The 20048-nt window shown below is 49.7% G+C and overlaps 6 protein-coding genes across 6 annotated transcripts; 2 read left to right on the forward strand and 4 right to left on the reverse strand.

Annotated features, from left to right (window-relative positions):
* Positions 1-8: 8 nt before the first annotated feature.
* On the reverse strand, positions 9-2702 carry BDP55DRAFT_708625 (uncharacterized protein; the record flags this gene model as incomplete). The annotated part of the gene is made up of 6 exons (XM_060578106.1): positions 9-630; positions 1493-1746; positions 1806-1873; positions 1929-2308; positions 2361-2465; positions 2529-2702. 6 exons carry the CDS (start codon positions 2700-2702, stop codon positions 496-498), a joined length of 1116 nt encoding a protein of 371 aa, XP_060422439.1. The 3' UTR covers positions 9-495.
* Positions 2703-5082: 2380 nt separating this feature from the next.
* Positions 5083-6742, forward strand: BDP55DRAFT_708626 (FAD binding domain-containing protein; the record flags this gene model as incomplete). The annotated part of the gene is made up of 4 exons (XM_060578107.1): positions 5083-5246; positions 5291-5628; positions 5682-5878; positions 5942-6742. 4 exons carry the CDS (start codon positions 5083-5085, stop codon positions 6740-6742), a joined length of 1500 nt encoding a protein of 499 aa, XP_060422440.1.
* Positions 6743-7137: 395 nt separating this feature from the next.
* On the reverse strand, positions 7138-9034 carry BDP55DRAFT_623143 (major facilitator superfamily transporter). The gene is made up of 3 exons (XM_060571380.1): positions 8357-9034; positions 7579-8286; positions 7138-7521 (listed from the first exon to the last, which is right to left on the reverse strand). Exons 1-3 carry the CDS (start codon positions 8894-8896, stop codon positions 7237-7239), a joined length of 1533 nt encoding a protein of 510 aa, XP_060422441.1. The 5' UTR covers positions 8897-9034; the 3' UTR covers positions 7138-7236.
* A 637-nt stretch (positions 9035-9671) lies between these two features.
* On the reverse strand, positions 9672-12088 carry BDP55DRAFT_760818 (extracellular dihydrogeodin oxidase/laccase; the record flags this gene model as incomplete). Its single annotated transcript, XM_060580852.1, has 5 exons — positions 9672-10291; positions 10356-11258; positions 11317-11612; positions 11680-11970; positions 12022-12088. 5 exons carry the CDS (start codon positions 12086-12088, stop codon positions 10118-10120), a joined length of 1731 nt encoding a protein of 576 aa, XP_060422442.1. The 3' UTR covers positions 9672-10117.
* Positions 12089-13218: 1130 nt separating this feature from the next.
* On the forward strand, positions 13219-13852 carry BDP55DRAFT_734691 (uncharacterized protein; the record flags this gene model as incomplete). Its single annotated transcript, XM_060580234.1, has 2 exons — positions 13219-13393; positions 13464-13852. The coding sequence occupies 2 exons, from the start codon at positions 13219-13221 to the stop codon at positions 13850-13852; spliced, it is 564 nt and encodes a 187-aa protein (XP_060422443.1).
* Positions 13853-14520: 668 nt separating this feature from the next.
* BDP55DRAFT_420859 (calcium-translocating P-type ATPase) lies at positions 14521-18535 on the reverse strand. Its single transcript, XM_060567451.1, has 5 exons — positions 17248-18535; positions 16770-17200; positions 15575-16717; positions 15260-15475; positions 14521-15205 (listed from the first exon to the last, which is right to left on the reverse strand). Exons 1-5 carry the CDS (start codon positions 18314-18316, stop codon positions 14621-14623), a joined length of 3444 nt encoding a protein of 1147 aa, XP_060422444.1. The 5' UTR covers positions 18317-18535; the 3' UTR covers positions 14521-14620.
* Between the last annotated feature and the right edge of the window lie 1513 nt (positions 18536-20048).

Here is a 20048-nt window from a genome sequence, read left to right on the forward strand (position 1 = left end):
TGTGCTCAGTCAGTTTGTTTTCGGGATGAAAGAAGAACCGTGAGAAGAAATTGGTATTGCAGGGTCTTCTTGGCCACTCACATAAACTGCTCCAGGACAAACTGCAGCATTTCGGATTCCCAGCTCCTTCCTGAGACCACCAAGACTCTTGACCATGCTTACGATGGCAGCTTTGCTGGCAAAGTACACGGGCGTATGCATTGGATGGACGTATCCGCCTAGACTTGCGATCCAAAGAAGGTTGCCCTCGATGCTGCGGTTCTGGAGCCAATAGTCAATGGCAATTTGAGCCAATCGAATTGGTCCAATTGTGTTGACCGCGAATGTCTTGTATTGCCCAATTTCAGCATCAAATGGGTCTTGAGCGAGAGGAGAAATCCCAGGGGCATTCCAGAAACAGCTTGACGGAGGCTCATAAACACCAGCGCCGTTGCAGACGAAATCAACTAGCGGGAAGATTTCGAGTGCAGTAGCCCACAATGAGTTGATCTGGTTTCAGTCGGAAACGTCTGTCTCGTGGAAAATGGCGTAGGCGCCGTTGGCATCGATAGAGTCCTTGAAATACTTGGCCACAGTCGCTTCAGCTCCGGGCCTCAACTCAATGTCTGCAAGCATGACTGAGCATCCCTCCTGTAAATGGAGTTCAGCGAATGCATGGTTGATACCTAGTCCGAAAGATGTGAGCTTTCTTCCTTGATGTCTCCATAACTTTATGCTTGAGTTGCAATATTAACCTACCAGAACCAGCGCCGGTGACGATGGCGAACTTGCCCTTGACTTCGTAAGATGTCATGGCATCTGGAGTGTGTGTGTTCTCGTGATGCGAAGTCAATGGAAATTGAAAAAGGAATGATGTGAGCCTAAGCACGGTGAAAGATTATCATGCGATTTGGGGCCGAGCATCGGTTTGTCAACTCAGTTGTCGTTCTGTATGCCTCCTGTCCAACATCCCACCCTGCATGTGTTTGTCACGCATAAGTTATAACCGGTGGACCTCAGACCTGGAAGTTGGGCCAGGGTCCTGACCATCGTAATAATTACTCCACATCTGCACATCGTGTTGGCGTTAGGGGGATGCGACTGTTGGTTCATACCCAGAGATCATCATCGGAAGGAACGGCAGGTCTGCACTTTGCGTGTTTGTTGTTGTTTCATGAATGAAATCCAAGTCGTAGTTGATGACGGTGTAATATAGATTTAGAGGCACTATTCGTGGCATCTGTTGAGGCCGCTATGCGCCTGGACTGGTCATTGATCATTGAGGAGCCTATGAATGGTTGGATATCTCTTGTGTCTGGTACCTTTAGAGTCTACGCAGTAGGTACTTATGCACTCCCACCCTGGGCAAGTTCCAGCAAACATTTCCCATACCTGCCCGGGGTTGACGAGTTGTCTTGTGGTCCTACATGGGGCCTTGTTAAGCCATATCCCCTCCGTTGCGCAAGAGGTCGTCTCTGCCCCTCGATGAAAATTGCATGGATGCTGCTGTTACATCGATTCTGGTCGTTTTGATGATCCCATGTGTGCTGTCGGTTTCCGTGTCAGGGGGGCTCTCTCGATTACTCCGGCTTCGGCCATGGCCTAGAGCCATCGTTCCTGAGCGTTCCCGAAGGGCATATGTGTCATCTTTGTTGCTCAACTCTTTCGCAAGCCCCTTGAAAAGCTGGCGAAGCATAGGAAGGCATCCGGCAATGATCCCCATACCGCATTCGACGACGGTCCAAAGAATGATGTTGCCAACGTTCCCTTCATATTCTATCGTCAACTACCCGTGAATGAGGGAGTTATGATGGCAAGTGACTTACGAAGAAGGTTTGCGGGGTTACTATACGCAGAGGAATAAGGCATACGGATAATCGTCGCGGTTGATGCGCTGTCTAAGAGTCAGAAGACAGCGAAAAAGAGCTCATATAACATAGAGTTCTCACAGAATTCCCAGCCCCAAAATGAAGATAGTCAAGACCTCCAGTCGCCTCCGCATGTGTATGTCCCACAGCATAAAGGCCGGAATTATCGCTACCGCAAAGTCGTTGATGATGTTGATGACCGAAACAACGTATGTAAGGGTGATAATAATCGTTTGGTCAAGACAAGAACCGAGAGATGGATCCCAAGATGCAGCCACTGGTTTACACCTAACGAGAACCTCTAAGATGGCGATCAAAGTCGATACTGCTGACATTGCTACTAGCCCGTACAAAGTACAGATAAATCGGCGTCGAGTAGCGATGCGAACGAGCGTTGCGCAGATACTGGTTTTGATAAGCAGAGAGCCACTGACGTAGAATATTTGCCATAAGACGATAGCCTTTGTGTCGAAATTAGCACGTCGCAGTAGTTTCTATGTCAATTCGACATACCTTTGCGCCCTCAATCATAATGGCAGTGTTCAGCTTGGAGTCAGGAGAGCCAATCCCCGTGAACGTCCCATACATGACAACAGCGTTGTGCACCATGTTGAGAGTCTTGACAGTCAGCGAAAACGAATGCCACCAGTAGATAAAGCAATGATTACAAACGGAACTTACGACTCCCGCACACATGAGATAATATTCGGTGCCGAATGTCGATAGCCTCAATCGCAGCCATACCCTTGAACCAACAACTAGGAGGCAGGCGACGGTGAAGCCAATAGTGACGCTCAATATCCGCGCAGCAAGACCTTCGGGTCGTACAGCATGCCATTCTTGGCGGTCAGTCATGCTGGAAAGCAAAAGATCCGTAGGACATAGGGTTGTACCACCTAATCCTTTCGAGCTTGTCAAAGTTAGGTTGTCAGTGTCAACTAATACTCCATATGATTCTCAGAGATGACGTCCGGAAACAGAAAAAGAAGTGTACTTGAGCAGATTTCTCGACTTCCATACGCGCCTCCTTATCAAGAGAAAAGAAAAACCAGGAAGCCGTGGAGGTCCGATCAATCACTCTCACTCAACACGAGGAGACATTGGTCTGTGAGGAGCAACCTTCAGTTGCAAGGAATGCAGAGCCATGTTGGACCATGATGTAGATACATGTGCACTGTTGAGAACAGACACAGCGAAAGTCACGACCAACACAAGCGAGGAAGGGGCTCCATACAACAGCCTGGTGTGACTTACTGCAGATCCAGATACCCGAAGTAACGGGTACATGTGCATATTTTTGACCGGCATTCATTGATACAATCGTAATCTCACTTCACACGTGCATGCACAAGCGACCAGATGCGGAACCTCTTTTGGAAGAAACGAGAGCGCTAGAACCGCCCTGACGTTGCAGAATCAGGAGATTTGAATAGAATTCAACTGTTTGCCTGAGTGTCATTGGCATAATCCAGGAACGATAGGTACAGAGAGGTTGGGAACGAGTATCCTCAATCAGCTAAAAAGAAGAAAACAGGCCTACTGCTCGACTGTCGTTGATTCAAGTGAGTCTACAACCGTGGTGGGAAACTTCCACATCGGAGATTCTTCCGTAGGCAAAATTCTGTATCGGTTGTGTGTATGGACGTGTGCTCTACAATCTAGAATTCAAACCCAAGTCGTACAAAATGTTTATGAAGAGGGCAGATTCTTCAATCGGTCGTCTACCCGTACATGCGTCGGAAATGAATCTTCCTTTCCAAGATATCAGGAACCCTGTGGTGTCGGCCTGGTCGAGGTATGATTGGACCGGTTGCTTTCATATAAGCCAACACTGGCTGATGCGGTTGGAAGACCGCCGGAGCGCTGTCACGCGATGCTTCAACGTGTTGGTTGGTGTGGTCCCTGCTCTCTGCATACCTGCAACGGCAAGTGGAGAAGCGCATCAGCAAATGGTACTCCGTACTCCGTACTGAGCTGCAAAACAACACTTCTGAAATGGAGTCGCTAACGACGTAACATCAAATCCGAGTGATCAGATCGTTGGATGGGAACATGAAAGGATAACGTTGACGGAGGATTCCTTAACCTTGATAACTAAAAGATCAAGTTTCCTACTTGATGTACCTCGGTTATCATGATCTTGCCAATCGGATTTGTACGCTCTTCACGCGATGTCCCAGTCTGTAAAATCCCTGGTCCCCATGCACCTCGGAACATGGGGCTTTGTTACGCGAGCTGAAGTGGACCCATAGGAAGGAGGCACGACCTTTCTGCACTGCAGAGTAATACATTGCAGAGTACATGTAGTCATCATGTCCCTGGGCTGACACGGTGCCCAGCCAAGGTACGTAGACCCGGGTTGACGGCGAAGTGGGTGATCTGCCGATCTTCAAAGGAAGCCCGAGTTTCTCGTGGCAGGATGGTTGTGGTGGAGGACGACAAGATTCATGACAAAGTACACTAACCAATAAGGCTCATTGCCGATAGTGCAATAGCTGGGCCAAGTCGTCGACTCCTAAAATGGTCCTCTCAGTCACTGTACCACTTCATCTTGCTTTAAGTTTCCTACAACAGACGACGTCCAGGGAATGTGATATATCAGCCGATGCCAAAAATGATACGGAAGGAAGCCCACCCTTGTCTGCTGTTCTGGAACAACCAATGGGTTCAGTGCTGTCATTGGCTTTGGCTCGGCTGTCAAGGAAGACTGAAACTTCAGTACAACGATCTTCCTTCACAAGTTGAGTTTACATCGCGAGATTGTATGGGCTTCCGAAAAGCACGAATATGCGAAAACTCGGAGCCGAAAATACGAAACCTCGAAGTTTTCATCATCATCAGCATCGTTGTACCTAACAACTTGACGATTCTCTTTCCTATAATAGCTCCGGTTAGGCTGAATTAGGCACAGACGCAGGGTAGGAAGGTGTGATGGCCAGCTCTCATGCGACCGTATCATCTGATCCACTTGACAAGCGATGCCATCTGAAGCAGCATCATGGCGCCCCCATCTCTGCAATTACGGAAGGTGTCAGACTTGGCCGAGATTCGTTTCTTAGAAGACTTGATTGGTAGAAAGAAAGACTCAGTTGACCGCTTTAAATACCTCAACTAGCGTGATGAAGTAAAGTACATAGCCGGCAATTCCCCCTTGCGCAGTCCTACGGAAGGCATAAAATCAACATTCACAAGACTTTCATTAAATTCTTCTTTAGGTCTAATCATATCGCCCTCAATGAGCGTTTATCTATCTAGGCTACTCACACTATGTGCGTTGTTGGGCCTGATAGTGTCTGCTAAGTCACAGTCCGCGACGTGTAAACAGCTATCCGAATCGACCAAGATCCAACTGCACCAGGGAATCGAGATACAGTACACCCAGGAATTACAGAATTACTGGTAGGATTCTTTCTCCATCGTCAAGTTTTACTAACTGTCATTAGGTCGACTAGTTGCAGCAACCTGAAGCCAGGCTGTATCCTTGTCCCAACGAGCGCTGCAGAGGTTTCGTCTATCGTCACGGCCCTGCTCAACAACAAAGAACAATTCGCTGTCAAATCGGGAGGACACAACCCGAACGACTACTTTGCGAGCGTGCAAGGTGGCCCTTTAATATCGACCAAAAGCCTAAATGAAGTCGTGTACCACAAAGAGAACAACACGGTTAGCGTTGGCCCTGGAAATAAATGGGAAGATGTTCACGCCGCCCTCGAAGGAACTGGAGTCACTGTTGTCGGGGGCCGCATCGGGAACGTCGGCGTGGGAGGATATCTTCTAGGAGGTATGTTCTATGTTTAATTTCGGTACGGAAGTGTCGTGTCTAATACTCCTCAGGAGGGCTCAGTTTTCTCAGCACCCAATACGGCTGGGCATCAAACAACATAGTGTCGGCGGAGATGGTACTGGCGAATGGATCGATAGTAACCGCGTCCAGTACTTCTAACCCGGACCTCCTTGCTGTTATCAAGGGGGGCGGAAATGCATACGGTATCGTAACCAGATATAACTTGCAAGCACATGCAATAGGACAGGCAAGTACTCCCTGCACGTAGCGACTTTGCGTTGGCGACAGAATCTGTTGACATAGGAAGCAGATATGGGGCGGGAACTTGGTATTTGGTGGCGACAAAACGGACGAGATACTCGCGGCGATTCGAAACTTTACCGAGAATTATAACGATCCAAAGGCAGCCATTATCGCCACCTCGGAATTGACTGTGCTGAACAGTGTCAATATCTGGATCTTCTTCTTGTTCTACGACGGACCCCAGCCTCCATCTGGGGTATTTGACGAATTCTTGAACATCAAACCAACGCTGAATACTTGTAAGACGAGATCCTACACAGACTTTCTCAAAGCAAACAACGTCTTCGTCTTGAAAGGTAGTGTGTACACTATCGCCACAGAGACGACGCCTCTTCCACCAGTCGAAGCGGGTGCAAAAGTGATGCGATCTTACTACGATCACTGGTACAACACGTCGGCTGCGAAGCCAGGAGTAGCTGGAATTATTGCCTCAATGGCTTTTCAGCCAATACCCAAGTCGCTAGCCCGAATTAGTCGAGAGAAAGGTGGCGATCTACTCGATCTTGACGACGGGGTCGACAGGATCATCTTCGAGTTTGACTACTCCTATTTATTTCAACTTGATGACGCTGCAGTCGACGAGACAATGGTCAAGTTATATACTGGCATGAAGTCTCGTGTTGATGGGTTTGTCCAAGATGGCACTCTTCCAGACGTCTACAGGCCCCTTTTCATGAACGATGGCTACTTCCGACAAGACTACTGGGGAAGATTGAAGCCAGGAAAGCGAGCGTTGGCGGAAAGAGTCCGGGTTTCTGTTGATCCGGATGGGCTATTCCAGAAAAGGACCGGAGGATTCAAAATGTAAGTTCAAACCATTAAAACAAAGAGAAACCAGCCCGTGTACTTACGTTCTCAGCCCCAGCACTGGTCTTATTACCGAGATGTTGACTGAGGCTTCAGTCAACTCAGGTGCTTCCTCTGCAACGTATTCCATTTGGGGCATAATTTCGTTTTGGGTAGTCTCGAAGTTTGTAGCAGGGCCATAAACCTACGTTGTCCAACATTTACGAATTGAATGTTGAGGCCTCAACGGATGTACTTCTCTTAATGCAAGGCAAAGGACAATCCTGCAGATCAGTTGATCTAGCAAGCACCCGTCTGGAGGCCGGAACGATAAAGCGCAGAAGCCTGTGGTACGGCGCAAATTTGCCCCCTTTGCGAAGCTCTTGTCTCAACCAATAGTGCATTCAGAAAGTAGCTGCTTGACGTTCAAATGTTTCCTCGCAAAGTCTGAAGTCCCAATGCTCCTTGAGCCCCATGCCTCTGACCTTACTTTTTTTCATTGGGATAGTAACAGTCTCAAAGGGTGTATCTAAACTCCTTGTTCATACGATCAGTCATATCGCTGAACTCGACATCCTTCAAATGGCCTAATTCCCCGGCTTGAACAAGTCCATCTCGTCGCTTGTTTTCCCACACGTAATAGTACCTCAGCATCAATGTGAACACCATCGCCAATCCGCAGGTCACGATAATAGCTGTCTTGGCGGGGAGGTATCCGGGAGCAGACTCTGCCGTGAATGTCAATGGCCCGATGATGTTACCAAGACAGAAACATATGAGCAGAGTAGCATTCATGGTGACCTACATACACACGCGTCAGGTTCGTTGCGGAATGTTTGTCAGCACGCTCCAACGTACCTTTTTGGTATGACCAGCGTAATTGGCGCCAACGAGAGAATACAACAGAGGCAAAGTTGCTCCAATGCAGTTCGTCATGTAGTTGCCAATAAGTTTGCCAGCTTTGTTGTCCTCCGGAAGAAAAGCCATCAGGGCGGCGCCGATAACCCCGGGTATCAGGAGGCAAATGATATTGATGGCTCTCTGATTGAATCTCCCTGCCATATTTGTAGCAGCCAATATTGAGACGATGCTGACTGCCCCTGATGGGATAGAAAGAAGCGCCGTTTCCTTGGACGTGTACCCAAAGCCTTTGATGATGGTGGCCTGGAATGAAGAGACGGCACCGTTAGGCACATTTGAAGCGATGGTGATAAGCGCTAGAAGGTAAGTCTGCGGGTCTGTGAAACATTCGATTGCCTGCTCGCGCTTGAATCGCTTGTTTTCGACGCCGGTTTGGTTGTTCCTTAATCGCTCGATGGCCCATATCTTCTCCTCCCGGGAGAGGAAACGTGCACTCATGGGATTGTCCGGTAGAACTAGAATGACCGTAATACCGATGGCAATGGTGATCAATCCGCAGATGAGGAACATGATCTGCCATGAGGTGAAGCCGGAGCTGTGGTAGTGCTGGAAGCCGAAAGAAATGAGGGAGCCGACGATAGTCCCGCTGCCAGTACCGAGATACCAGATGCCCATCCGAGGAGGCTGCTCTTGGCGCTTGTACCACTGCAGACGAGACGTTAGAAAGACCGTAGTCAGAAAGACCGTAGTCAGAGAAGCAGAGGCATATACTTACCATCGTCGTAATGACGATCAGTGAAGGAGCAACAGCACTTTCGAAAACTCCTAGAAGGACTCTTGTCACAACCAATCCCGCCCAGCTGTGGCAGGCTGATGTAGTTGCCAACACCGTACCCCACATGCAGACCATGATCCCAATGTACTTGGCCGTTGGGAATTTTTGCATGCCCCAAGCGTGAGGGAACTCGAACGCTAGATAGCTCACGTAGAATATCATGGCCAGTTGTGAGTACTGGTCGCCAGTGATATTGGTGTCGCTCTGCAACCCCATGACGTTCGCATAATTGATCAAGGTCTTGTCGAGATACTGAAGAATGTAGCACGCGAACATGAGAGGAATAATTCGCCAATCAATCTTGCGCTTCAAAAGGCGCTCGTTCTCCGCTGTCATGGGTGTGACATCTCCGCCATCCCGAAGGAACTCAAGCGCGGCATCAGCGTTCTTGACGTCCTTGACCTCGCCGATCAACACCTCGGACTGACCACCACCCAAGCTAGGGGCCTTTTCGACATCGATCTTTCGGTCGGAGCTCATGTTGATGGCGTTGCTGAGCTCTGATGACACTCCAGACCAGAAATACTCAATATCGAGACGAGTGCCCCTGCCATCGTTATATGTGACTGCGTGCCTGCCCGTCGGAGCCCCTCTGCTGTTATCACAGCTGTCTATGACGCACCTATATCTCGGCGGGTGTAAGGATCGCGTGGAGATGTTAAGCATTTGGAGAACATCCCCATCGATAAGTCTATGGCGACCATCGACGACGTTACAGTTTGGACGAATCAAATGATGCATCGCACTGAGAACCATGCCATTGCAGGAAGGTGACTGGGGTCTTGGTTGGACCAGGTATTCGTTATCTCTTACTCCGGAAAAGAAGAGCCCGAAGATATCATCTTATTCCCGATCGCGATGCGGCACAATACGTCCGAATACCGATAGAGCTATCCGCCATTATCTCGTTCGGCTGATAGCGTAGCGCAGTGGTTGAGGGGGTACGGAGAATGCTCGGCCTCAGCGCTGAACTTGGAAGACGGAAAGCAGCTAGAGTTGTTCGCCAAACTTCGTGCCGGACAATGCCAGTAGCGAAACAATACAATTGACTGTGTAATATTTCAAGCTTACCTGAGTAAAAAAGTAAACGCTAACAACTCCATGCTATGAGATGGGTCTTGGCGCCGAGCTGTCTTGCATGATGGTGGTGTCTTTAAGATAAGGTATGTTACCATCATGCTGTAGAGGCAAGCATCATAAAGGCTGCATCCTCCTCCTTGCTGATTAATACTCACACGTCCTTACTCACAAATAGGTAATGTACTTTGTTCCTCACCACGTGTTTCCATGAACACCGGTCAAACATGGATCTGCTGGTGAAACTGATGGGCAGACGCCCTTGGGATGTGGTTAGTTCAAACAACTGCTAACAAAAGGTTATCGAACCAGAGCAATTATCGAACCCAAGCAACCATGCTGATGACAGTCACATCAACCATATAAGTACCCAGGTAACGTAGTCATCTTAAATGGATTAGGCGCAATCCGATTGATCTGAAAGACTCCTATGGGCTGGAAACCACTGACGAGAATGCTACAGTTCACATGAAATTGGAAACTTGTACAAAGGTGTTTAGGCATTAAGCTGCTATTACATCATGGACTATCTTCTGTCTTCTCTATCCGTTGTTATCAGAGTTGGAGTTCTGCGAGCCTTGAGGAAGACTACTACTATTCAACAAACATCAATGACCTTGAAGCTTAGACACCGGAATCGTATTGGTTCAAGTCAGATTGGACCACGTAGTTCATCCAGTTGGTGCATGTCTGGTTCAGCACATCCGTGTCGTAGGTGATCTCCGACTCGCGCTCAACAATTTGAACGGCGAAGCCTTCCGAGGTGTGCCACGCAATGTGGCAGTGCATCAACCAAGCCTTGATAGAATGTCGGTCAGTGATCTGAATACCTGAAAGATAGCTGGTATGATCGAATACGTACACCTGGGTTATTCGTCTTGAATGCGATGACTAAGTATCCACTACCAGGCATCATAGCTACATCTCTCCTGGGAGCGTTTACCAAGGCCAGGCGATCAGTCTGATTGCTGTCGAAGTTGCCGTACCCAGAGTCCAGAACCCAGAAATCGTGGCCGTGAAGATGCATGGGGTGGTCCTGGGCAAAAGGCGAGTGGATGACCATATACACCCACTTGTCAGCATCAGGCAGGTGGATGACGTTTTGCTTGGTGAGCCAAGTCGAGTTCTTTTGTGAAATCTGCATGGCGGTAGGATACTCCCACTGGGTATGCATGGAAGTCTTGTTCATCGTCCAGAGAAGTGCATTGTCTGTGACTTCGACGGCAACCTTCTCGTCAGCGCTGATGTAAGTGTCAGACGCATTAATGGGAAGGTAAGGCACCAGGTTAGAGGATGCCTCATCCAAGCATGAGTCAGTGTAGCTGTACGCCGAGGTCGTGGGATCTGAGGTGGACGAGTTGGAGTATCGAATGATGCCCTTGACATTGTCAACGGCATCAGACTCGGAGCAAGACTCCTGTGCGATAGATCGTAGCCAGAAGTCGCCATCGGTAAGATCCTTGGCCTCCACAATGATGTCGTAGCGCTGACCCATACCGATGCTCAGCTGGGTGGCATTGTATGGGACAATCGGCACAAAGTCCGTTGCAATAATCTCCATGGTATGGTTGTCAATCATGAAACGGAAATGGTTATCTGCAGCGGCATTGACAAGGCGAAGGCGATACCTGGTCCCGGCTTCGAACACCGTTTCGAACCTGGAGCCCATGGTGTCGTTGAAGGTGTTGGTACCGTTGATCAGACCATTGACTGCTGTTGGGGGCCCTCCCGTGGCTGCTTTGGTAACAAGCTCATCCGCAGTTTGCTGAGTGGGAAAAATCAATTACTGTTCTTTTTACAAAAAATCCAAGATTTGAACTCACGTGGTACCAGTCATTGAGGAAGAGGTGGCCTAAATCGACATCGTAGTTCGCTGAGGCCGGTCCGTTGATGGTGATACCACCAAAGACTCCATCCCAAGCTTGCACGTAGAAGTGAGAGTGATACCAGCCGGTTCCATATTCAACAGCCCGCCACTGATAGGTATAAGTGTCGTTGGGGGCGATGGGGCACTGAGTGATGCTAGGAACGCCATCCATTTGATCGGTCCAGTTCTGTCTGATACCATGGAAATGGAGACCGGTTCCGTTCGTCTGCAGCGAGTTGGTCAGGTGAACAACTATTCGACTCCACTGTTAGCTCTGCAAGTTGACGCAGCGAAGGCTCATATCTCTGTATGTACGTACCAACAGTGTCACCCCAGTCAGCAATAATAGTTGGGCCAGGGAACGATCCATTGATGAGTTGCACTGGCATCTCATAGCCATCTGGAGATGCGGTGCCGTTCTCGACATTGAACCAGTACTCTCTGACCACGCCTGTATCTGGAACTTCATCGTAGTAGTTTGTGGATAGGTCAAATCCTTCCGTCCAGCACGCTCTATTCGAAGGAATGTTGACGCAGGCGGTACCGGAGCCAGGCGAGCCAGATGAGTCAGATGAAATGGGCGAGCTAGGGCTGGCAACACTCTCGGAGACTGGTGATGCGTTTGCGGTTGCATTGGCGGTCTGGTGTCGGTTTGACGTACAAGCTGCTGTGGCGCCGGTGATGGCAGCTATCGCCCAGGTAGCGAGAAGCTTTCCGGGAACCATCATGATGATAATTGTTTGGGTGATAAAAAAATTTATTAGTACACAGCCGAACTTGTAAGAAACGAGTGTTTAAGTCGATGAAGTAAAAGAGTGTTTTGAAAACATAACAAGATCTGCCACGCCTGCTAATCTTGTGTGCGTACTTTGGGGCCGAGACGACTGCTCAGAAGTCGGGGCCAACCCTAGATATTTGACGTCTCCATCAAGCTCTTTGCAAGAACTCTGGACAGTTGAATCTCTTCCCCTTTCATGATGCGGGATGTGGGCTTTGGTGAGCAGCAACAACAGACGGATTTTGCCGTCGGTTCTGGCGTCATGCGGAGCAAGATGACTATCGTCTTGTGGGTGCAAACAGAGTTTCTGCCTCGCAGAGACTAAGTTGTCCCACATAGTACGGTGATTCCGCGCCGGGATAACCTCCTCAGCCCAGTAGGCCGCGAAAGACTACACGTCGACTACACGTCAAACCGGCCGGTGAGGTAAGAAGAAAGCCTGCATCAGTGGGGCTGTGAGAACGGGTTGGACGGGTCTGTCTATTTCCAGAGTGGCCGTGGGCATTATGGTTGATTCGCCGTTAAATGAGATGCGGGTGATGATGGATCTAGCAACTTACCTTAAGCCGCTCAATAAGGCTGACTAGCAACCGCAACGTTAGAAGTATGACAGCCGCAAGAGAAATTGAGATGTAGGATCCCGGTGCGGCCCCATTTCTCCAGGGGTTAAAACATCAGAGCTTTCCTAGTCAGGAATAAACCCACAACTTTGACAACTCTGACTTGTTTATTTTTACTGTCTGTGCTTCCCGAGGGCGGGCATCGATTGCGTTTACGAGCTCGGAACTGCCCCTCTTTGTCAAAAGAACCAACGACGATCACCGGGCAAGCGGCATCTCAAAATCGGCAATGTGGGGGGGAATGCTTAGCATCTCCTTGTGGGTTGGGTGTAAGTGGTAAACTCCGCGGTCTTTAAGGGTTAATTCAACCTGGAAAGTATTTGTTATGTGAGGCGATAACTACGTGCTCTGTTCCCTTCGTTTCTCACTTAACACGGCCGTTATCTATCCTTCTAGCCTACGGTCTCATTCAAAGATTCCATACCACCAAGTCCAGTCGTTACAGATTATTCTTAATACAATGTATTCTTCCAAGGTTGGAGTTCTTGCGCTTTTGCAGGCCGGTCTCACCTGTGCCTCGGCCATCTCTCCCTCGTGGAACGTCAACATCAAGCGCAAGGCTGAAACAAACGCAACACTCTATGCTTACGGAACAAACTCATCTTCGTGGCCCGTTGCTTATGGACTGGATGACGGTATGAACCCCCGGTTGCGGGAATCTTATGGTGACAAAACCGGAATTGCTGACTTCCATTCATCACAAAGGCTACCTGTACATCACTCAGACCCCTGACGACGCCAATGCCAATCTTGCCCCGATCACTTGGGATCTCCCATCCATCACGGGAGAGAACTGGAAGGTTAACGCCACGTTCGTGAACGGAACTTCTGCTGGCTCTTTGACCATCAGCGACAGCGATGATAATGCAATGGGCCTTACTCAAACCCCTAAGGCAGTCACGGTCAACCAGACTACCTATGGATGGGCGTTGTTTGCGACACAGCTCGTGTACAACAACAACTCGCAGCTGGAGGCACAGTTCTGGGCGAAGCCCTCCGAATGGGAAGATACCTACCTCCTGTTCTGGAACGCGGACCAGCTTGTTTCGGATGGAAGTTTCCCCGTTGTCGTTAAAGGAGTCGAGAACTCTTAGAATACACATCGTTTGCTCACTTGTCGGCCCAGGCCGTTCAAAAATCACTATAATCAAGAGTCGTCTTCTGAGGCAGTGGAGTTGAGTGATTTTCGATGCAAGGCCGTTGTTTAAGCTGTACCTACTTTGATGAGTGGTGCTATGAGAGCCGTAATTTCCTTTGAATGAAAGCAGCTAGGCCCTTACCGTCTGTCCCAAATTCATTGTGGCCGGTTGTCTGGCATAGATGCAACCAATATCATACTATTTGACGAGGGTGCTGTCGTTTCTAAAAACATAGTGATCGACGAATTCAGTCGTGGGGAGTTCACAGCAGAGACGAACGGCCCTTGCCATATTTGTGGACGGAGAATGCCTTGAAGTCTTGGTCCGCCCCTTCATCGCTATTCCAGTTGTGCTGTTCAGGTTTGTGAGATCTCATAACAAGCATCATTGAATGAAATACGTCATTTGAAGTTTTTAATAATTTTTATTCTCTTATTCTTATGATTACCTTTATCCCAAGTACTTCAAGTAGCGACAGTCTTTCCGGTCCGAAGTCATCATGTGTCCCACCGCTTTTACACTAACCCAGTCACTCGCTGTAAAAAAGACGCCATCGATGGCTTCTTGAAGAATACCCCTGTACCACAAGACTGTCAACCTGGACCATCTGCTAAAAAACAATTTTCACACAGACACACGCCGTGTCTTGAGTTAAAGGCCGCATTTCTCTCCTTTCGCATGCCATACGACTTCCTACATACACTCCGTAGTTCTGTCATCAAGCTATTGCCCCTTTTCTTCAGGGGGAGCGATCACAACCGTAGCGGGTACTTCCTCGTCTGCCGCGGTAGTCTCACGTCGCTTTCGCTTGAATAACCGGCCGACAGGAGCGAACATCTTCCCAAGGAATCTGTATACCAGTGCAAAAGGCTTTCCGACGAAAACAGCAACCCTTTCGAACCAGATATCTGGGAAGATACGGACCAGCACACCCCAGGGCAAAGACATGAGCGCAATCACAATGGAGATTGCCCACTGAGTTCCATCGAGGCCACCTTCCTTGATCTCGAAGACGCGACCGCCAATGAACACGATTCCGACTTGGAGACCAACCATCAAGAGGTTGATGAAGATAAAGAACTGGTTGCGGTGAACGCCCTCGAGAACATTGAACTTATTATCAAGTCGCCGATTGTTAAATTCGTTGAAGATCTGCATCCAAACAAATGTGTTGAAAATGACTGTATCGAGTTGCAACATTTGATCTTCGCTATTTCTGTCATAGTTGAGAATCTCGGGGCCAGCGAAATAAAGTGTGAGTGTGATGATAAGTTGGAAAATAGCTTGTCCAATGATCATCTTCCACATCTAAAGTCGGTCGTTAGCTATGCTCGCAGGAGTCAGCGAGAGGAGTGAACTTACATTGATTGTAATCAATGGAGCATCTTTTCTTTGAGGAGGTCGGTCAAGAATCTTGTCCGTCGGAGGATCCGTTGCAAGTGCAAGCGCGGCGAAAGTGTCCATGATAAGGTTGACCCAAAGCAGTTGAACAGCCTTCAGCACCGGCTCCATGTGAGGGTCATACATGGCTGTGATGAATGCCAATAGGACGGCAGTGATGTTGACGGTAATTTGAAACTACACGACAATGAGTCAGTGACCTGGTACTAAGACTTGAAAGCTGTCCTCGGGCGCGACGGCCAGGTGATTGATCGCCTCATGTGAACAGAAACTTACTTGGAGAAACTTTTGGACGGCATCGTTGACTGCACGACCCCACTTGAGTGCAGTGACGATTGATGCGAAGTTATCGTCCATAAGCACGATCGCGGAAGCCTCCTTGGCAACTTCAGTACCCGAGATACCCATAGAGAAGCCAACATCTGCAGCCTTCAGGGCGGGGGCATCGTTCGTACCGTCACCTGTGACAGCGACCGTCTCCCCGAGCGCCTTCAACCTCGTTACGAGAATCCGCTTGTCTTCAGGAGACGAACGAGCCAATACCTGTAACTTAGGAAGGATGCTGTTCATGTCCTCTTCGGAAAGCTTCCTAAATGCCGGTCCTTCCATGATCACCCCTTGAGAGCCCGTGAAGATACCGCACTCAGTCGCGATAGCTTGAGCGGTGACGATGTTGTCTCCAGTAACCATGCGGACAGTGACACCAGCATGCTGCGCAAGCCTGACCGCCTCGGGAACACCTTCTCGGACGGGATCTTGAATTCCAACAATGCCTAGGAATACCAAGTCAGATGGTGCCAGCAGAGCCTCGAGCTTGACGTGTCCATCTTCTGAAGGTATATTTACAGGCGGCCACTGAGGGTAGTCCTTGTACACAATGCCAATGGTCCGGAGGGACCGGCGAGCGTATTCGTTGATGGTTGATTCGAGTGACTGTCTCTCAGTGACCGTCATGGGCCCCTCGGTCAAAGTCTCCAGATGAGTTTTGGACGAACAGTACTGAAGCATAATCTCGGAGGCACCCTTGACCAGTACACGATATCCCTTCGAGGCGTCACCAAGTTTGATCACTGCGGCCATACATTTCCTTCCGGAATCGAAGGGAAGCATCTGCACGACTTGCTCGTTGGCGCGGGCTTCAGCAAGTGATTGGAGACCCAGGTGATCCTTCGCCAATTGGAGAAGGGCTGTCTCGGTCTTGGATCCGATGAAAGTTGCCTGACCATCCTCTTGGCCCTCAAAGGCCGTGGAGTTTACGGCAACCGACTGAACGATGAGTTCTTTGGTTTTTGTAGGTAAGCTAGCAGCCCATGCAGTTACGTGAGGGGTTCCCGAGGTCTTCTCGTTGTCGGACTGAGCCAGAGCTGTGAAGCTGGTGGTGGAGAAGGTGCCAGCCACAACTGTCATCTTGTTTGTTGTCTGTACCCTCATCAGATGATGGTCATTTCACGTCAGAGAAGATTAATCATACCAGAGTGCCTGTTTTATCCGAGCAGATCGTTGTTGCGTTACCCATGGTTTCGCAAGATCGAAGAACACGAACGAGGTTGTTCTCCTTTAGCAGCTTCGTAGTAGCGAACGCGAGAGCGAGGGTGACGGCCAACGGCAAGCCTTCAGGTACTGCAACGGCAATGATAGCAATGGCCACAACAAGCAAGTCCATAAAGGTTGACGCCTTGTCGGCGGGCGATCTGTCATCGCCAGGGAGACTGGCAACGAATCTGAAAAGCAAAATGAAGAACATCAGAGCAGATGCACCTCCACCGAGCTTGGCAATGGCGATAGCAAGTCGCTCGAGCTTTTTCTGGAGAGGTGTGGCTTCGATATCGTATCGTACGGACATCATGATTTTGCCGAAGCTGCTGTGGACACCAACGGAAGTGCAAACGTAGGTTCCCATGCCTGCGGTCTGTCAGCTTAGTCTAAGGATTGAGGAATGGAGGACACACCTTCAAGAACCTTGGATCCTGAGATGATAAAGGGGTCCAGGTCGTCATGATTGTTGTGTTTTGAGTCCAGAAGCTTCATAACTTGATCGCCAGCAGTCTTCTTCAGAACATCGGATTCACCAGTAGCCGAAGATTCGTCGCACTTGACTTCGTGTCCTTCAATGAGTATGCCATCAGCAGGAACCATATCGCCAGGCTCCAAATGGAGCACCTCGCCCACAAGGATCTCGTTGACGTTGATCATGACTGATTTTCCGGAGCGAATAACCTTGACTTGACGGTCATCCTTCTTGGTATTCAGCCTGACGAATGCCTTCTCCTTCTGCCAGTCGTTGTGGGATCCGACGAGGACGACGATGATGACCGCAGCGCAGATAGCGACGCCCTCGACCCAATCGACGGAAGCCGGTGCGCCTGCAGGCCTTTCCACGCCGAGGGTCTCGTATAGTCCGAGTGCCAAAGAGATGACTCCGGCAACCGTCAAGAGGATAAGTACCGTTTCGTTGAACGCAATCCACATCAGCTTCCAGATCGACTTGGGCTTCTTTGGCGGCAGTACATTGCGACCATAAATGCGAGTACGATCCACGAATGGTGCCCCAGAAGACGGTACATGCTTCTCGGTTGATGGCGAAGCCGGTTTGCTTTCGTTGTGGCTGTCGACTGCTTCATTGAAGCTGATTCTGGATCGGACGCCTGCTTCGTCAACGCTGAGGCCGCTTCGTACGTCGGTCTGAACGCCACGAGCAATGCCTCGGAGCCCGCCGAGCGCCCTAAATGCTGAAATTGACTTCGGGTTCAGCAGTTTATTGAGTTGCCCAGGGGAAAAGGCAAATGGGTTGTTGTCCACGTGAAAGTCGCGTTCCGTGCCAGGATCGGGCTTCAAAGATGATTCAACGTCTTCTAGGTCGAGGCTCGCACCAGCAGTACTAGGAGCAGCGGTTGTGCCGGACGGCGTGAGAAACGGGTTGGACCCATCCGGAGCAATGGTATCGGCATCACTCGTGGCCCGCGAATGGGAGTCCGCATGTGGGGGGGGGTTGGGGCTGAGAAACTTGTCAGCCATCATGAAGGGATGTCATGTATGGCCCGGTAGAAAAAGAGAAAGTGCTGTCGAGCTCGAAAGCAAGACGTGCCGAATAAGCGGCGCCCAGAGAATATGAATACTCTTCCGGGGGCAGCTTTCGCCGGGCTACCTCTTCCAAGCATGGCCATCCAACCTCACCTTCATCATAGCTCTCCACTTTCCGACAGAGCGGCAAAAGCAAAAGAACTCAACCCCCGGCCGGACCAGCACTGCCACACTCCAAGAGACATATTACTGAGGAACCGATATTTCTGATCTCATCTGATAAGCCCGAATTAGGTAGATTGGGGCCGGGAAATCGTCCTGACAAGCTTAAACAAGCAGGCATAGCACCGTGTGTGTGGAGAGATGACCCGCCGGGATACGGTCCAGGTCAGCCTCAGAAACCAACGAACAGCACATGATGCAGGCTTGGCAGTTTGAGAGAGCATTCGCAGGAGCTCTGGTTGATTATCAAGAGTAGCTAGAGGTGTGAAGCTTGCAGAAAACGGGAAGGGGGAGGCGAGAAAGATGAAGACTAGCTTGGGGATTGGCAGAAATCTTAGTAGAGACAGGGGTAAACGAGGGATTTTTGAGCAAAGAATAAGCGAGATGATGGTAGGATCAGACGAGTTTTCCAGAAGAGGGGAAGGTTTTGCCGTACATGACAGACAAGAGTCTAGATGGCGCGGGTTTTGTGTTTCTCGCACTGGAGACAGGCCAAGAGTCAGGCAGTAAGAGGGGTTTCGGATCGTAATTGGCAACGGACAAACGAAAAAGTTCTCTAATAAGTCGTCGGCAGCATATTAGGAGCTTGAATGGAAGGTCAGGCGGAGCACGTGTGCGGTTGATACGACCTCGCCAAAACTTTCCCTGTCATTGACTCTCATCACCTCTCGCGACATCCTGCTGGCAATCACTTGGAGCGGGGGCAACCCCACCCGATTAACAACTGTTTCCAGCTTCCTTTTGGTTGCTCGTCGGCGTTCGGGCGGAGTAAGCTCCTGTTCATCATCCTCCGCACCGTTTCCCGCACGCGCTTTGACTCAGGGCCGAGATCGTGTTGCAAAGCTGTTGAACTAGGTGGCACGTTATTTCTTGGCTCAAAGAGCTGTCGTTTCCACTGGAAAATCTTCCTTTTATCCATATGTTATGACGCCATGTTATGGCCATTATTTAAGACGGAGGCATAGCATTGAAAGACGTCCTCTAACATGCACAGCCCGGCCAAGAGTCTCGAAGAGCCTCACAGAGTCTGAGATTTGCACGGAAATCTGATCTACACGGAGTACGAGACCGGTCACGTTGAGCCGAAAGCCCCTCTCCCGCTGATCACACCAAGCACTGCGTCGCAATAGAAAGCCAAGAGTTTGCTAACTCCTTAGCTTCGCCTTTTCGTTTTCGAAGTCAAGTCCAGCTCTCTCAGCATGCAAATGTTGCCGTTGAATTGATGCGACTCTGGGCTCGGAAGTTACTGTAGCCGATGCGAGCTACCCATGAAGTCCGGTCGGCAATAATTACTGGCGCAAGTCGGCGAGCGCTTGCGCTATTCGCCGACGGGAGAGGTCGCAATCGAGCATGCGGGGAAATTTCAGTCTACAGTTGACTTGCATGCTCGCGTTCGCTTCGACATGCAAGTTTGACCGCCAATTTACATGGTAGTTTTACAAACAGCGTTAGAATCCACTGCACGATTATCAATCAGACTACAACATATCTTAGACCATAGACCTTC

This window comes from Colletotrichum godetiae, assembly GCF_030913485.1.
Source record: "Colletotrichum godetiae strain CBS 193.32 chromosome Unknown BDP55scaffold_86, whole genome shotgun sequence".
NCBI lineage: Eukaryota > Fungi > Ascomycota > Sordariomycetes > Glomerellales > Glomerellaceae > Colletotrichum > Colletotrichum godetiae.

What these genes read in the sequence shown, in the direction of transcription:
- BDP55DRAFT_623143 (XM_060571380.1), bottom strand. Translation starts at nt 8,896, where the DNA reads ATGAGCTCCGACCGAAAGATCGATGTCGAAAAGGCCCCTAGCTTGGGT. An exon ending in TGATCGTCATTACGACGATG is followed by an intron (nt 8,287 to 8,356) that starts GTAAGTATATGC and finishes TCTCGTCTGCAG; the next exon opens with TGGTACAAGCGCCAAGAGCA. An exon ending in ACGCTGGTCATACCAAAAAG is followed by an intron (nt 7,522 to 7,578) that starts GTACGTTGGAGC and finishes GTGTGTATGTAG; the next exon opens with GTCACCATGAATGCTACTCT.
- BDP55DRAFT_420859 (XM_060567451.1), bottom strand. Translation starts at nt 18,316, where the DNA reads ATGATGGCTGACAAGTTTCTCAGCCCCAACCCCCCCCCACATGCGGAC. An exon ending in AGGATCCAAGGTTCTTGAAG is followed by an intron (nt 17,201 to 17,247) that starts GTGTGTCCTCCA and finishes GACAGACCGCAG; the next exon opens with GCATGGGAACCTACGTTTGC. An exon ending in CCGTCCAAAAGTTTCTCCAA is followed by an intron (nt 15,476 to 15,574) that starts GTAAGTTTCTGT and finishes ATTGTCGTGTAG; the next exon opens with TTTCAAATTACCGTCAACAT.